General features: G+C 37.4%; 1 protein-coding gene across 3 annotated transcripts in view; it reads left to right on the top strand.

Moving 5' to 3' along the window:
* The window catches only part of LOC119964616 (inaD-like protein), a 391,845-nt gene that overhangs the window by 70,154 nt on the left and 306,670 nt on the right, over window positions 1-15,021 (top strand). For 2 of the 3 annotated variants that reach the window (XM_038794317.1, XM_038794318.1), the window contains exons 15-17: window positions 498-566; window positions 2,440-2,571; window positions 14,106-14,315. In XM_038794317.1, coding sequence (XP_038650245.1) covers window positions 498-566; window positions 2,440-2,571; window positions 14,106-14,315 — 411 coding nt within the window. The remainder of the gene's footprint in view (window positions 1-497; window positions 567-2,439; window positions 2,572-14,105; window positions 14,316-15,021) is intronic. The other variant, XM_038794319.1, reaches the window with a different exon arrangement.

Below are 15,021 nucleotides of genomic sequence, written 5' to 3'. Positions count from 1 at the left end.
GAGAATAATGGCAAGGGCAAAACACAAGACTCATCTTGACACTGACCTCAAAACATGTCAGAAAGTTTTACTTGCATAATTTTTTACAGGCTGCATGCTAAATATTTCTGCTTGGTTTTAGAGTGAAGAAAATCATGTGCTAATGTCTGAATATCCTATTGGAATAAAATGATCACTTTTATCTTCTAATGTAATTTCTCAATGGTTTATATTTTAAAACATTCACACTTGTTTAATCTTGCTGCCAAGATAATCCAGTCAGAAATTAGATTTCAGTTTCTTTGGCAAAATATTTTTCCCTGTAAGGTTGAGAAAAGGCTGCTGAAATTAAACTATTGTTTGTTTGAAGTTTTTCTGAAAACATTTTACTCTGGACAATATATGGTTATCATATGTATCTTAGATCATTTATTCTCATCAGTTGTTATTGAGAGTATTGCTACCTGTAGAAGAAGCAGCTCTTGAATCATTAAATATTTGTATGTTGTATTTCTTAGGCCGCAGAGAAAGTTGATCCAGTGATTAGGCCACCATCTCCCTGGAATAGCGAGAATTGTATCAGCCAGGTAAATGAAGGACCAGATTTCTGTTGAAAATTGCATTCTTGAATTATGAATCAAATGGGGAGAGGGAGTGAGTGTGTATTGGTATGTGTATCTCAATAAACCCTTTTCCCTGTATCCAGCTTAATTGTGAGGGCAGCCAGAACAACTTGCCCTCCACTCCTGTATAAAAGCAGATGATAGAATCTGAAACAAAAACAAAAAATGCTGAGCAATCTCAGAAGGTGTGATAGCATCTCTGGAGAGAGAACGGAGTTAAACATTAATTCTGTTCTCTCTCCACAGATGCCGCCAGACCTGCTGAGATTGCCCAGCTTTTCTTGTTTTTCCCTCCACTCTTGTTCCTTTCAATTATGTTCTGGTTGATCTGGACACTGCTGTTTGGAGAATTGTAGCCTTGTACTTGCATATCTCCAATCTACAATGGCATTGAGCCACTGAAAATTGCTCTTGCATGGACGTTGTACAGCACATTTGGAATATTGCAAAGTAGTTTTGATTTCTTAATGATAAAATATACAGCATAATTTCAGCCATAGCTGAGCTTGGCTCTGTCTTGGAGATAAACTCAAGGATATGGTACTTTTAAACTTTACACCATTTGTATCATGTTGATTTATACAGCACTGTACTTTGAATACAGACAAGAGGAAAATGTGTTTCTTATACTAAGGGTACCATGCAAAATGGCTTGGACAATCTAAGTCATAGGTTATTAGCTATAGCACAATAATGTTCACAAATTGATCCAAAATAGTCAAAGAGTCCGTCTCATTCAGAGTGTCTTAAGAATGACTGGTATGGAAAGTGAAAACAAAAATACACTTGTGAAATAGAGGATGCTTTGCTAAGGTCAAAACTATGTCATGTTAAGGCAAAATAAAACTTAACTTCAGATTCTTGCAATTCAGCTGATCTGGGAATTCATGCAGCTGACACAGAAAGACATTTTTGAAAGAGTTTCCATTGCCCAGAACTGAAACTAAAATATTTCACTGACAAAGATGTGCAGCTTAGATGGATTGACCATGCTAAATTGCCCTTTAGTATTCAAAGGTTAGGTGGGTTTACGGGAATGGGGCGGAGGAGTGGGTCTGAGTAGGGTAATCTTTTAGAGGGTTGATGCAGACTCAATGGGGTAAATGGTCTCCTTTTGCACTGTAGGTACTCTGTGATTCAAAAATAACCTTTGATTGAAGGCTGTGGATCATATGAAATGGCCATGGGAGTGGGAACAGAGGCAGATGGCCCTGTAATGTCCTGACACTGGCCCATGCACTGCTCTACCTCCATGGTCCTGCTTAAGTTCTGGGAGGGGCTGGATGGTAGCCGGATTGTTGATGGCTCCCCTGCTACAAATGGCAAGTAGCCTATTTGGTAAATTGAGTGGCCTGTTTAGGCCATTGAGCAGAAGCTGAAATTTGCAGGTGGCTTGCAGGCCCCCCAGTGAGATCAAAATAGCCTGGGGCTGAAGGCAGCCAGGACCCTCCCTCTTCATGCTCATCATAGCCTTTGGGTGACAGTTACAGTCGCTGGCTATCCAGTGGAAGGATTGCTGCTCAGTGGTGATGACCTGGCAAATGAAACTTTCTTAATGATCAAAAGTTGTGCCATCTCTTCAGGAGGCACCTCCATTATGAGGCATCCTCTCTCTTACCAGAATTAGCAACTCCCATCTCAGACAATGGGTCTGCCTCCTAATAGTCATTCAGTCCTCGAGCCTGCCCATGATCCTTAATTGGGAATTAAGTACAAAACTTGACCACTAATTTGTCTGCTGGCGAAAAATCAGATACCAACATAATGCCGGGTCAGGACCTGGAAATTCACACCATCTAGCAAATATACGTTCTGAAATTATTTTTCCTCCCAAAAGGTGGACTTGAATTCTGAGACAACTGCAGAAGAGGATGAAGTTGGGGAGTTAGCTTTATGGACTTCAGATCTGCAAGTAATTGAACTGAATAAAGGTTCGAAAGGATTAGGTTTCAGCATCCTAGACTATCAGGTATTTTGCAGTTCATAAAATATACTTGCTTTTTATCGACACACAGTAAACTTTTACTTACTGTTTGTAGCTTTAAAGCTTTTGAATATGTTTGAACCATTAAGAATCTTCATTTGAAGTTCTGAACATAAAACAAGAGGATCTTGATAAAGGAACATCTTTTATTTAATGAACTGTTATATTGTCCATACTAAGTATTAATTTAGGAATGAAATACCAATGAGATATATTTGTTTTTAGATTCTGTTTCAATTTTGTTTGTTTCTAAACTCTCAGCTCTTATTTAAAAGTTAATTTGGGTTGCTTTCCTTTACTCTATTTACAATCTGATCGTGGGAATTGTCGCAATTGTGTATGGTTGAGGCCACCATTTAGTTCTGAATTTTTAATGTTGTGCTACTGTGTGTGGCACAGTCTAATCCAATTGGATTTCTTCCCTGTTTCTATCAAATTATATTTTTGGTTTCCATTTGAAGGTATTTATGCAACAAATAAACCCAATAGGATAATGTATGTGTATAAAGATTGGTTTTGAGAATGTTATAATATCTGGTATTTTTCGAAGTTTTAAGATTTTTTTTATTGCAATTTTCTATAACTGAGGATACTCTTCAATTTAATGCCAGGGTCTTTGCCCACGGGAGAATATCACAGCAGAACCTAATGCAAAACCAAAAACTACAACATTTTTAACATTAATTAATATTTGATAACCATCTGTACTGCGGTTTAAATTTTAATGATCACAATGAATTGACTATTCTATTAGCTATTTCTGAAAGACAGCACAATGTTCCTTATGTGAGTTTGGATGCCATGCATAAAGCTTTGCCTTTGCTGGATTGACATTACTTCGAGCTGGCAGTGAAAATATGGCTCCAACTTACATCGCTGTGAAAATAAAGCTAATGCTGCATTTTCCGTACATTATACAATACCAGATCTATACTGGCAAATAAAACATGGCCAGTAATCAATTCTCTAAATATTTTGTAAAGCTAACTTAGGCTACCAGTTTGCTTCCCAGCAAAAATGATCGGAAAATCCAAAGAAATATTAAATAATTCTGAATAAAATGTTTATTCTAAGACAGATTATTTTGTCAAGTGTTTCATTGTTCTTTGTGAGACTATTCTATGTGCAAATTGGTAGTTGCACGTAACAACAATGTGTACACATAAATGAATGAAAGTCCTCATAGCCCCTGAAGACCATAAGCTGCTCTCCCCTTTTGAGAGAGAGCTGATTGGTGGTGATTTAACCTGAGTGTCAACACACCTCAGGGGAGATTGAGAAGGCCGTGCCTTCGTGAATAACATCAGCAGGTACGGGAATTGAACCCATGCTGTTGGCATTGCTCCGCGTCACGAAATAAACATGCAGCCAACTGAGCTAAGCGACCCTCAGTGTGGCTGAGCAGTATAAGGCTGGATTCAGGTTCTTGTCTCTGTTGAGGTATGTGCACGAGTTGCACTGCTGCCAAAATTTCACCTAATTTATTGGAGGTCGATTAGCTTGTCTCTTAGACATATGGCAATCTCTTATGTCATCTTGAGAGTTGTACTGTTTCTCCAGTCCCACACATTAAACTTTTCACCCTAAAACTACACCCCCCCCATCCTCCCAAATCGTTCTCCAAATATATTTTACATTTATATTTACAAACTATCCTTTCTGCCTTAAAGTCTCTGACTTCATAGGTTTCATCAGTCTGGAGGTTTCATGACTTTATCCGATCATGTTCTTGTCAGACTTGGAAAATCGGTAACGTCACTTTGGACTTCTTAGGTTGGACGTTGTTGGTCTTCAGTAAGAGTTGCAGTATATCCCTTTTTGCCTTGTTCTAGAATTGGTGAGGTATAGGAAATAGTAGTTCTCAGCGAAATGGGTGAAGTACAGGTCTTTGTCGAACGCCACCTGGTCCAGAACTGCTATATGCTGCAAAGACTACTTTCAATGACTTAATAACTGACACAGTGGTTTTAGTGTGTGAACGTTTCACCTCAATCCAACTGGAAAAGAGCTCGTCAATGAAAAGGAAGGATTTTCTATGATATATAAATTGACCCATTCCCAGATGTTCCCATGGTTTAGTGAGGAATTGGTCTGTTTTGTGCACCATGCACTCCAGGCAATGTGAAGTCATTTCTTCTATTGATCTCTATATTCCCGGTCACCACAGAGCAGACTGGGCTCGTGCTCTGCATTTTGTGATGCCTACTTGGCCTTGGTGGATTCTTGCCAGAATCTCTGGTTGGAGTGACATGGGAATTATTAACCGGTCATCGTACACCAACAGATCATCAATTATGGTATTGTGTCCCAGTTTTTTTCAAGTATATTTTCATTACTGTTCTTCCAGGACACTGCTGTGGCCATTCTTTCAGGACGTTGCTATGGCTAACCTTGCATGCAGCATTGATGAATGCAGATGCATCCCTTATCCTGCATCTGCTCTTGGCACGTTTGTTTTAGCTTTTTAAAGCCTGCTATCAATTGTGTTGCCCCAAACTGGGGACAGGACTCAACCTCATTGACTAGATTAACCTCCTGTTTATCCAGATGTATCTGCAGTGGTTTGTAGCTTGCTCTGGAAATATGCTGACTGGTAAGTTAAACATGTTGACTGCAAGCAGAATCTCTGGATTCTTCGCATTTTGGCAAGCTCTTTTTCATCCGGTAATGAGAATAATGTTTGTGGTCAGTCTTGACGACTACTTTTAGCCCAATTATGTAATTAGAGATTTTCTCACAAGCTCATATGACTGCAAGAACCTCCTTCTCCACAGCCACATACCTAATTTTTGTGTCAGATAATACTGTATCAGAGACTGATTGTAGACTGGTCTACGGCACCTGTTCAGTTTCTCTTGAAACAGGACTGTCTGTAGATGATGCATTCACTGCGATTGTGGTTGGTAATAATAATAATCTTTATTGTCTCAAGTGAAGTTACTGTGAAAAGCCCCTAATTGCCACATTCTGGCACCTGTTCGGGTACACAGAGGGAGAATTCAGAATGTCCAATTCACCTAACAGCACGTCTTTCGGGACTTGTGGGAGGAAACCGGAGCACCCGGAGGAAACCCACGCAGACATGGGGAGAATGTGCAGACTCTGCACAGACAATGATCCAACCCAGGAATCAAAACTGGGACCCTGCAGTTGTGAAGCAACAGTGCTAACCAATGTGCTACCATGCCACCCTTGGTACGGGTGGGATGTAGTGAGTCAGAATAATCTGATGAGAGCAGCATGTCTTTAATCTGTTGGAATGCTTGGTTGCATCCCAACCCCATGCTTGAGCCTTCTTCAATCGGTGTCTCTTGGGATCTGTGAGTTGCGCTAGGTTCGCAGCAGGTTTACCACACCAAGGAATTGTAGAAGATACGGAATGGATAATGTGGTTTGAAATTTACTGATGGCCCTTGTTTTTTGTTTTTTGCCTATGCTACTCACAATGTGGCCTAAATATTGAATGGATGTTTTGGAGAATTCATACTTATTGTTGAGCATCAGTCCTTCTTCCTGCGAATGAGTCGGAACAGCTTTCCCTAACAGAAAATGTTGACGTCGATTCTGCATTCAATTTCATTCCAAACAGTCAAACATCATTTGACATCAAATGATGTAACTCTCGCTCCTTCATATTGCCTAGTTCTGTTATTGATCTGGCCTTTCCATCTGCCCAAATCAGTTTGGCAAGCTGGATTTGGAATCCATAGCTCTTTTAAGGTTTGCATGGACTTTTTATACTTCTATGCAGTAATTGTGTTTTCCTGCACTGAGCAGCCTTTCACTGAGACCCGCTGTCACTGACTCAATTTGGAAATCATTCTGAAACCTTGCCGAGTATTTAAAGCTGAACAGTTGATTTTTGTATGCATCTCTCTGCTTCCACATCTACCATGAAGCTCTTTTGGAGGTTTTCAACTGTCTTGCTGAGTTCTTCAGTTTTGGAACTTTTTTTAGGTCAGACTATCAAATCTTTTTGATGATTTTGGGGTCCTTCACAGCTGCTTTTTAAAAGTTCCCTTTATTGTTACCTCCATTTGTATGTTGATTGTGACTTGCGAAGGAATGGTATGTCTGAATAATAACTGGTTTATTGGGTGTTTCTGGCGATTGAAATGAAAATGAAAATGAAAATCGCTTATTGTCACGAGTAGGCTTCATTGAAGTTACTGTGAAAAGCCCCTAGTCGCCACATTCCGGCGCCTGTCCGGGGAGGCTGGTGTTTCTGAGATCAGAACAACCTTCAGGATTGTGCTATTGATAGTTATAGTTTAAAGTTCAGCACTATTTTCTTTAAAAGTTTAGTTCCTCTTGTCCCAGAGTTATCTTCACGCCCGAACATTTTTGGCAGGACAAGAGAAAGCCTGCTCTGTGCTCAGCTAACAGTTTTCGAAGTGTTTTAGTCGGATGGTTGTTATGCATTAGCCCATTCTACAGCCTAGTTAAGGCTGATCAAACACATCGCAGCTCTAGCTGCTGGACTGAAATGATAGGCAGCGCCAAGTCTTGAATTTGTGACCATCTGGTTGGTAAACTTGTGGTGCAACCACAAGACTACAGGGTTGTCCCTTCTCAATCCATTTTTAATTTAAAACATATGCAATTCTTGCTAGGTTTGTACTATAACTGTTCGACGCATAATTAAATTTAACCTCCCTACCATAAAAAGATAGATGGGCTCCATTAAGTTTATATAAAATTGAACAAACTGCATCTGTAACCAAACAGCCACAGTAATAAACTGAATAATATTCCAGGTTAATTTAATCCGATTTGTTAAAAAATAAGAGTTATTATATACTAGATTAACTGGGTAACCAGTTAACTGGTTGAATATCATTGGACTAGAATTTTTGAGCAGTTTACTAATGCCTCTGGAGTTGCTACCTGTACAATATTTGTAAGGGTTTTGTTCCTGTTATGGACATATTCTGTTTCCTTTTTTCAGGTTTAGCAGTTTTGAATTTGAATTCTTTGTACAATGAATGTTTTGAACTCAATTTATGATCAGCCCCCAATAAGCATCATCGTAAAGAGCATTTTAAGGATTGTATATTTCTTGCCCAACAAGGGAAGATGCATTGCAGGAGCTGGGTCTGGAAAATTAGGTGGATCAAATGTCAGGAGGGAAACATTGAGTGAACAGTGATCATGATGTCATAAGGTTTAGGTTATTTATGGAAAAAGACAAAGAGCAATCCAGATTAAAAATATTTAATTGCAGGAGGGTCAATATCAGTGGGTTGAGAATGGATATGTCTTGGGTAAATTGTAATGAATGATTGAGAGGCAAAATGATAAAAGAACAATGGGCTGTCTTAAAATTGATGATAGTTCAGGCACAGTTGAGCTATATATCACCAAGGAGGAAAGGTAGATCAACCAAACTCCCTTATGAGAAAAGAGACAGAAATAAGATGAAACAGAATAAGGGGGCATATAATAGATGTCAGGTTGTTAATGCAAATGAAAACGAGGCTGCATATGGGAAGTTCAGATGCAAGGCAAGTTAGGAATATGATGAAAAAGGCATTTGCATCCTGCGCTTCATAAATATAAGTATCCAAAATCATGAAAGTTTTGATGAATCTTTATAAAACACTAGTTCCACCCGAACAGAGTATTGTGTCCAATTCTGGGTGGCACATATTAGGATGGATGTGAATTGAAAGCTTTAGAAAAGGTGGAGGAAAATTTGACGAGAATGGCTCCAAGGATGGGAGACTTCACTTACGAGGATAAATCGCAGAAGCTGGTGCTACTCTCCTTAGAGAAGCAAAGGTTGAAAGGTAATTTAATGGAGGTGTTCAAAACCAAGGGGGTCTCAACAGAGAAGATGGATAGAGACTGTTCCTGTTGGCAGTAGGGTCAGGAACCAGAGGGCACTAATTTCTGGTGATTGGCAAAAGAAACAACAATGACATGAGAAACTTTTCACACATCTAAGCGGTTAGGACCCTGGAATGCATTGCCTGAGAGTGAGGTGGAAATACATTCAACTGCGGATTTCAAAAGGGAATATAAGAAGTCACATTGGTTCCTAAACATTTTTTGCCTCGCATTTCGTGTTTGTGCAGGGTCAAGAAAAAGTGTAAACTCAATAATCTTTATTAGTGTCACAAATAGGCTTACATTAACACTGCAATAACGTTACTGTGAAAATCCTCCAGTGGCCACATTCCGGCGCCTGTTTGGGTACACAGAGGGAGAATTCAGAATGTCCAATTCACCTAACAAGCATGTCTTTCGGGAGGAAACCGGAGCACCCGGAGGAAACCCATGCAGACACGGGAGCGCAGATAGTGACCCAAACCGGGAATCGAATCTGGGACCCTGGCGCTGTGAAGCTATCATGCCTCCCAACTTGGCTAATTTGGTCTGTTATTAAATCACATCTTTTAAAAAGAATGTCCAGTTATTTAAAATTATATCATTTGTGATAGGATCACATTAATGAAGTAAACTGTACAATTTGACATAACTAATATGGTCCCATTTTTTTTTTGTGAAGCTAGAAGCTGTTTTTAACTCTAGGTTTAAATTTTTGGCTCTCATTTAATTTTTAAGTTTATTCTGGCTGGATAGAAAGCTGTGGAAAACAAGTTTCTGACGAAAGATTTTGTTTGCAGTTACTGCAAAATAGGTATGACCAATGCATAGAAATAGAAACGATTTTAAATATGTTTGAAAATAACGGATTAAAGAGAAACTTAAAAGTATAAGGAACTCTGAACTCTACTATTATGAATTCTGAAGCTCATAATAGCTAATTGAAAATATATGCTGAGAAAATATACTAAATATACTAACAAAATTATTTGCAGGGAAAAAGCTGAAAAAGAATAACATTGAAAACGACAAATTAAATGACAGGAAAATAATTTAAGATATATTGATGAGAGACCAAACATAATTTTGGATTAAAAAAAAATATAACTATTGCTGCCAGAAGTGTCACATTTAGTTCAATGTTGTAATTGAATCTGTGCGGCAAGTTTGCGTTTTTTGTTGAAAATGTTGAAAGCGTATTCGTTACCCGAACTTGTAAAGAATCAACAAAAGAAATGTAGAATTTTCTGACCGTAATAATTCAATTTAGATCATTCATAATACCGTGGAAAATTTAAGTTACTTGCAACTTAAACTGGTCAACAAGGTTATAATAACCTTGGAATAAAGACATTTCCTATAAATTGTACTTTATTTTGCACAGAGTAAAGTTTTCAACACAAATTAACTGTGCATTTAAGTGCATGTTCAGATGAAATGCTGTCTTTCTGTATGCACACAATTTCCTCAGGGTCCAAAGAATGTGATTGACACTAGCTGTATAACAGCTGCATTTTCTTATTCTATTCATCTGGAGAGTATGAGCATTACCTTACAAACACACATTTAAAGAATATTTGTAAGCCTCATTGAATTACTTTTCAAAGTATGTCTTCATTTTTTGCCCCCTTTTCATTATTTATTTTAATTTTAAGAGAAAATAATTTCAGAAATAAAACTCCCACGATAAATTTCATGATTTCTAATGTAGTTAACATGAATATTTTGTGACATTTAAAAAAAGTTTCAGTGTGAAAAATCGGATTACTGCAGACTATATTAACTTTTCAATTGTTCTATGGCAGGGCCACTGAGTCCATATTGAGGTTTAATAGCAAGTGCCACCACTCAGAATCTGCTGGAGCATTGGCCATTTGTGAGAATCTTTTCTCCATTATTCACCATGAAAATCTTTTTGCACCGCAATTTACAGATAGTGTGGTTGATAATGGGAGATCTAAGAATTTGGTGACTGATGGGAACAATGGCTTATCTGATTAACCAATGTGGTTTAATGATAGAGAAGAAAAAGAGGAGGGATGGAGAAGGAAATAGACTGGGTTAGAGTCAAATTAATTTTGGGACGACAAACGAAGGACAGGAACAAATGATTAGATTAATAGAAATAATGAGGCAGAAAAGAAAGTTAAGAAAACAAATTAACATGTACAATTTCAGAAACTTCTAAAAAGAGTTTGTTAAATGCAGAAATAAGATTCCACAGTTTCAATTGTTTCTATTCTGGGCTGGAGAGATGGAGTAGCATGCCAGGATCATAAATGTGGTCATTAAATGGATTATTGTGTTGTTCAGTACTGACCCTAACTCTGTGAGGATTTTAACTTATTTTACAAGAATAAATGCAGTGCATTCTTGAAACATGCAGAAAACTTGTTGCTGAGCTGCAATTTTCAAGATGCTAATGTTAAGTTAGTTGCTCAAATAATCCAGCAATTTGTGGTGATTTCCAATTTAGGCTTGTCCCTTTCGCACCATAAATTGCTGGGTTATTTATATGCTTATAACAGCTTGCACATGAAACTCTTCATTATTTTCCAAGTGCAGTTTGGGCCAATGTGTTGATATGTTAAACATATAATTTGTACTCTGAACTCGGATGAAGGGTGGCACAGTGGTTAGCACTGCTGTCTCACAGCTCCAGTTTAAATTACGGCCGTTGGTGACTGTGTAGAGTTTGCACATTCTCCCTGTGTTTTCGTGGTTTTTTCTCGGTGTGCTCCGTTTCCTCCTATAGTCCAAAAATGTGTAGATTATATGAATTGGCCATGCTAAATTGCCTCTTAGTGTCCAAAGATGTGCAGGTTAGGTAGGTTGGCCATGATCAATGTGCGGCGTTACGGGCATAGGGCAAGAGTGTGGGCCTAGGTGGAGCGCTCTTTTGGAGGGTCGGTGCACACTTGATGTTCCGACTGACCTCCTTCTGTACTTTAGGAATTCTATCGATTTTATTCTGTGGAAATATAAATGCACCATCCATTCTAGATGGAATTTACATAAGATGTATTTGAAAATTAAATTTTTTTACAGAAAGAATAGGAAATTCTGCCCTTGTATTTTGGTTCACATGCAACTTTTAAACCCATCCTTTCAAGCAGTTCCAAAAAGTCAATGCAAACAATTGGCAAAAAAGATATTTTGTTGTGAATTTAATTGTCTGTTATAATTCATAAAACTGTTAAGGCATCTGATTTTTTTGTGTGGCGTATATGATTATTGTAGTTTATGATTTATATTGAGAATTGTCATTGATACATATGATTAATGTAGATTGTGATTGATACAGAGAATTATACGTCTCACCTCATGATATTGCCCTGTCCAATTACACAATAATGGCTAGAAAGGGAGTATGAAAAAAAACTTGCAAGGGATATCAAAATCAACATAAAAACGTTTACAATTACATTAGGAAAATAGGGTGACCAGGGAACTTTTAAACTGATCATCGTGATGTTGTCCATGAAATAAAGAGATGGTGGAGATGTTGAAGAATTACTGGGTGTCAGTATTTGCAGTTGAGGAAGAGGTTCCTGACATTTCAAAGGAATTATTATTGAATCATAGACTGAACAAAATTAACATAAGCAAAATAACAGTAATGGAGATATCAATGGCACTACAGAGTGGCAAATCCCCAGGGCCAGATGGTTTCCATCCCAGGGTTTGAAATGAGATCGGTGAGAACATTGCAGATGCCCTAATTATACTTTCCAAAGTTCTCTTGATTCTGTAATCATTCCTTTAGAATTGGGAATTGCACATGTCACTCTAAGAGAGGTAACAGAGGAAAATGAGGGAATTATAGGTTTGTCAGCTGTTACCGGGAAATTGCTGGAGTCTATAATTAAAGATGGGGCGACTGAACACCTTGAAAGTTCTCAGCTGATCTGAGAGTACCCACATTGATTTGTAAAACGTAGGTCATGCCTGATGAATTTGATAGAATATTTTGAAGTAATGGACGGGGTAATGTCAACTTGTTGTTAAAACCAGATAAACTGGTTTCAGGCAAAAATTGGTTTAGGCCAGTATGTCCCCAGTCACGAGGTCCAACTAAATTATAAATTACTACTTCAGAAAATTTCCATTCCAGGTAACTTATCAGACTGTATGAATTCTCAAAAATATCTTTCCGAATTGCTTACTTGAATTGTAAATTTCTTAACTTCTGGAAAACGAAACATGGATGTTAATGCCAGATACCATTAACTGATTCCAATGCATGAATAGTTCAGTGTCGTAGACTGTGCATGTTATTTTTAATAAACTATGGAGGAATATGTTAATTTTTCTTTTGTAGGTAACAGGATATTTTTGGACTCAACTCTGTAGTGATTCATATATATTAGTACACAGTTGTCACAATGTAAAACTTCTCTATAATCTGAGAACAGAAATGGGTTAGTTGATTTTGCATGAGCATTCCAGAAAGTGAACCAATAATGTGAAGTGTGCACATTAATTCGTGAACTATCATATGCTATAAATTTAAACTGTTATCTTTTACCAACACATTCACCTGCATGAACAGAAGAATATGGATAAAGCATTAAAAAAAAATCTTGGATTAAAATGATTTCATGCGTAATATGTAATTACAAAGCCTTTATGATACAGCCATTAATATCAGCATAATTAATGTTTTCATGTTTTACATGGGCTGCTATGTGTTCCAAAATTCAATTTTTCAGTGTACCAATCCTGCTTCTTCCAATATGGGGAACTCTGACCTCTACCCATAAGGACAAGTCTAATTTATTCACTTTTATATTGTATAGACACTTTTTCCTTGTTTATTTTTTTGCTGCTTATTGCTTCCTGAAACATGCTAGCAGAAAGTGTCAATATTCTGTTACTTTGAAACTTCAAACCTATTATACAATGTGTGGGCTGTGTTTAGCATACTGCCTATCCAAATTGCTTTTGACTGGGTCAACAGAACTTCACATTTCAAGCTCAAATAAATGCATGCATGATCACCTATTAATAATAATCTTTATTAGTGTCGCAATTAGGCTTACATTAACATTGCAATAAAGTTACTGTGAAAATCCCCTAGTAGCCATACTACGGCGCGCTGTTCGTGTACAACAAATAGCCCAACAATTGTTGCCATTTCTGTTTCTCAGCTTAGTGGAGAATGATAAAGTCATTAGTGATTGGGGCTGAAGTATCCTTCTTTTCTGAAAGAGTGTAGCTCCACAGAGACCCTTCCCTAATGGTGCTGCAATGATGAGCTAATTGCATGTTGACCCTCATCTTCTCGCTTAATGACACTGTGCTGGTACAGTGACACAGAGTACCTTATACTTGCTTGAATTTCCTTTTTGGCATTTTTCCTTGATTGATAAATGTTGTTTTATTTGTTATTAATATTGTTAAGCATTTGGTTTTCCTTTTTCACAAAAAGTGCTGAATTTACATAAATTAGCAATGGTTTTGTTAGTCTGGCTTGCCTATGCAAAATAAACCATCTGGATAGTATATATTTTGCAAGGCATATTTGTTGATTAATGCATTGATAAAGTGCATTACAAAGAAAGCATGTGGAATAAATATATGCTTTTAGCTATGGGTGCTTTTTATGTGTGCTGTGTACTTTGACTAAGCTTGCTTTATATCTTTTTTTAATCTCACCTACTTCTTATGGTCTTTGGCTCCCTCTGCAGGATCCTTTAGATCCTGCGTGTACTGTTATTGTTATTCGTTCTTTGGTGGTTGGTGGGGTTGCTGAATGTGATGGCAGGGTACTACCCGGGGATCGGCTCGTCTTTGTCAATGACCACAATCTAGAGAATACTGCTTTGGGGGAAGCTGTTCAGGCTCTGAAAGACGCACCGACTGGCAAAGTCCGCCTTGGCATCTGCAAACCAATGGTGGTAAGCACCAATAATGTTCATGAAAAACAAAAATTTGATTATTTCATGGTTATAAAAGAATTTCTACTTTTATTAAACTGCTTTTACAAGACAAAAAACTTGTGATTTATCTTGTTAGCATGGAAATATAATTTAAATAATCATTTTGGCTTTTTTCTATATAATTCAACAGTCTGCAATATTTCAATAAACTGCTTCATTTAAAATATGTTCATTTGCCGTGTAATTTGGACTGAAGGAATAAATCTTTCAGTGGCGATATAGCTAATGATTACAATTTCATTATGAATACAATCAAAATTAAAAATAAAATAAGTGGCTTATCCATTTCTAAAAAGCCCAAATGTTCTATATTTCAGCACGGAACTTAGAATGTTTGCAAATTATTTTTCTAAGATGCTTGAAATTATGATTTTATTTGCTATTAGTTGAAATGTGACCATGTTTGTATAGTTTTAGTGGAAGAGTCTGTTAGAGGAAATTTCCTACATCCACTTATTATCAACTTTGAAATGGCCTTCTATTTTTAACAAAGTAGTAACTGATAAATTAACATCATAGGAGTTGTAAGTATAACCCCTTCCAGAGCATTGCATGGCACTAAACTTGGATTCAAATATCTTTTCATATTCCCCAATGTTCTTACAAAGATGCTGCAGTAGATTTTTACATGGGTTAGTTTGGTGCATTGAACTGAGTAAGACTA

Source organism: Scyliorhinus canicula, chromosome 4 (assembly GCF_902713615.1).
Source record: "Scyliorhinus canicula chromosome 4, sScyCan1.1, whole genome shotgun sequence".
In the NCBI taxonomy this organism is placed as follows: domain Eukaryota; kingdom Metazoa; phylum Chordata; class Chondrichthyes; order Carcharhiniformes; family Scyliorhinidae; genus Scyliorhinus; species Scyliorhinus canicula.
This window is presented reverse-complemented; position numbering and strand designations above follow the sequence as displayed.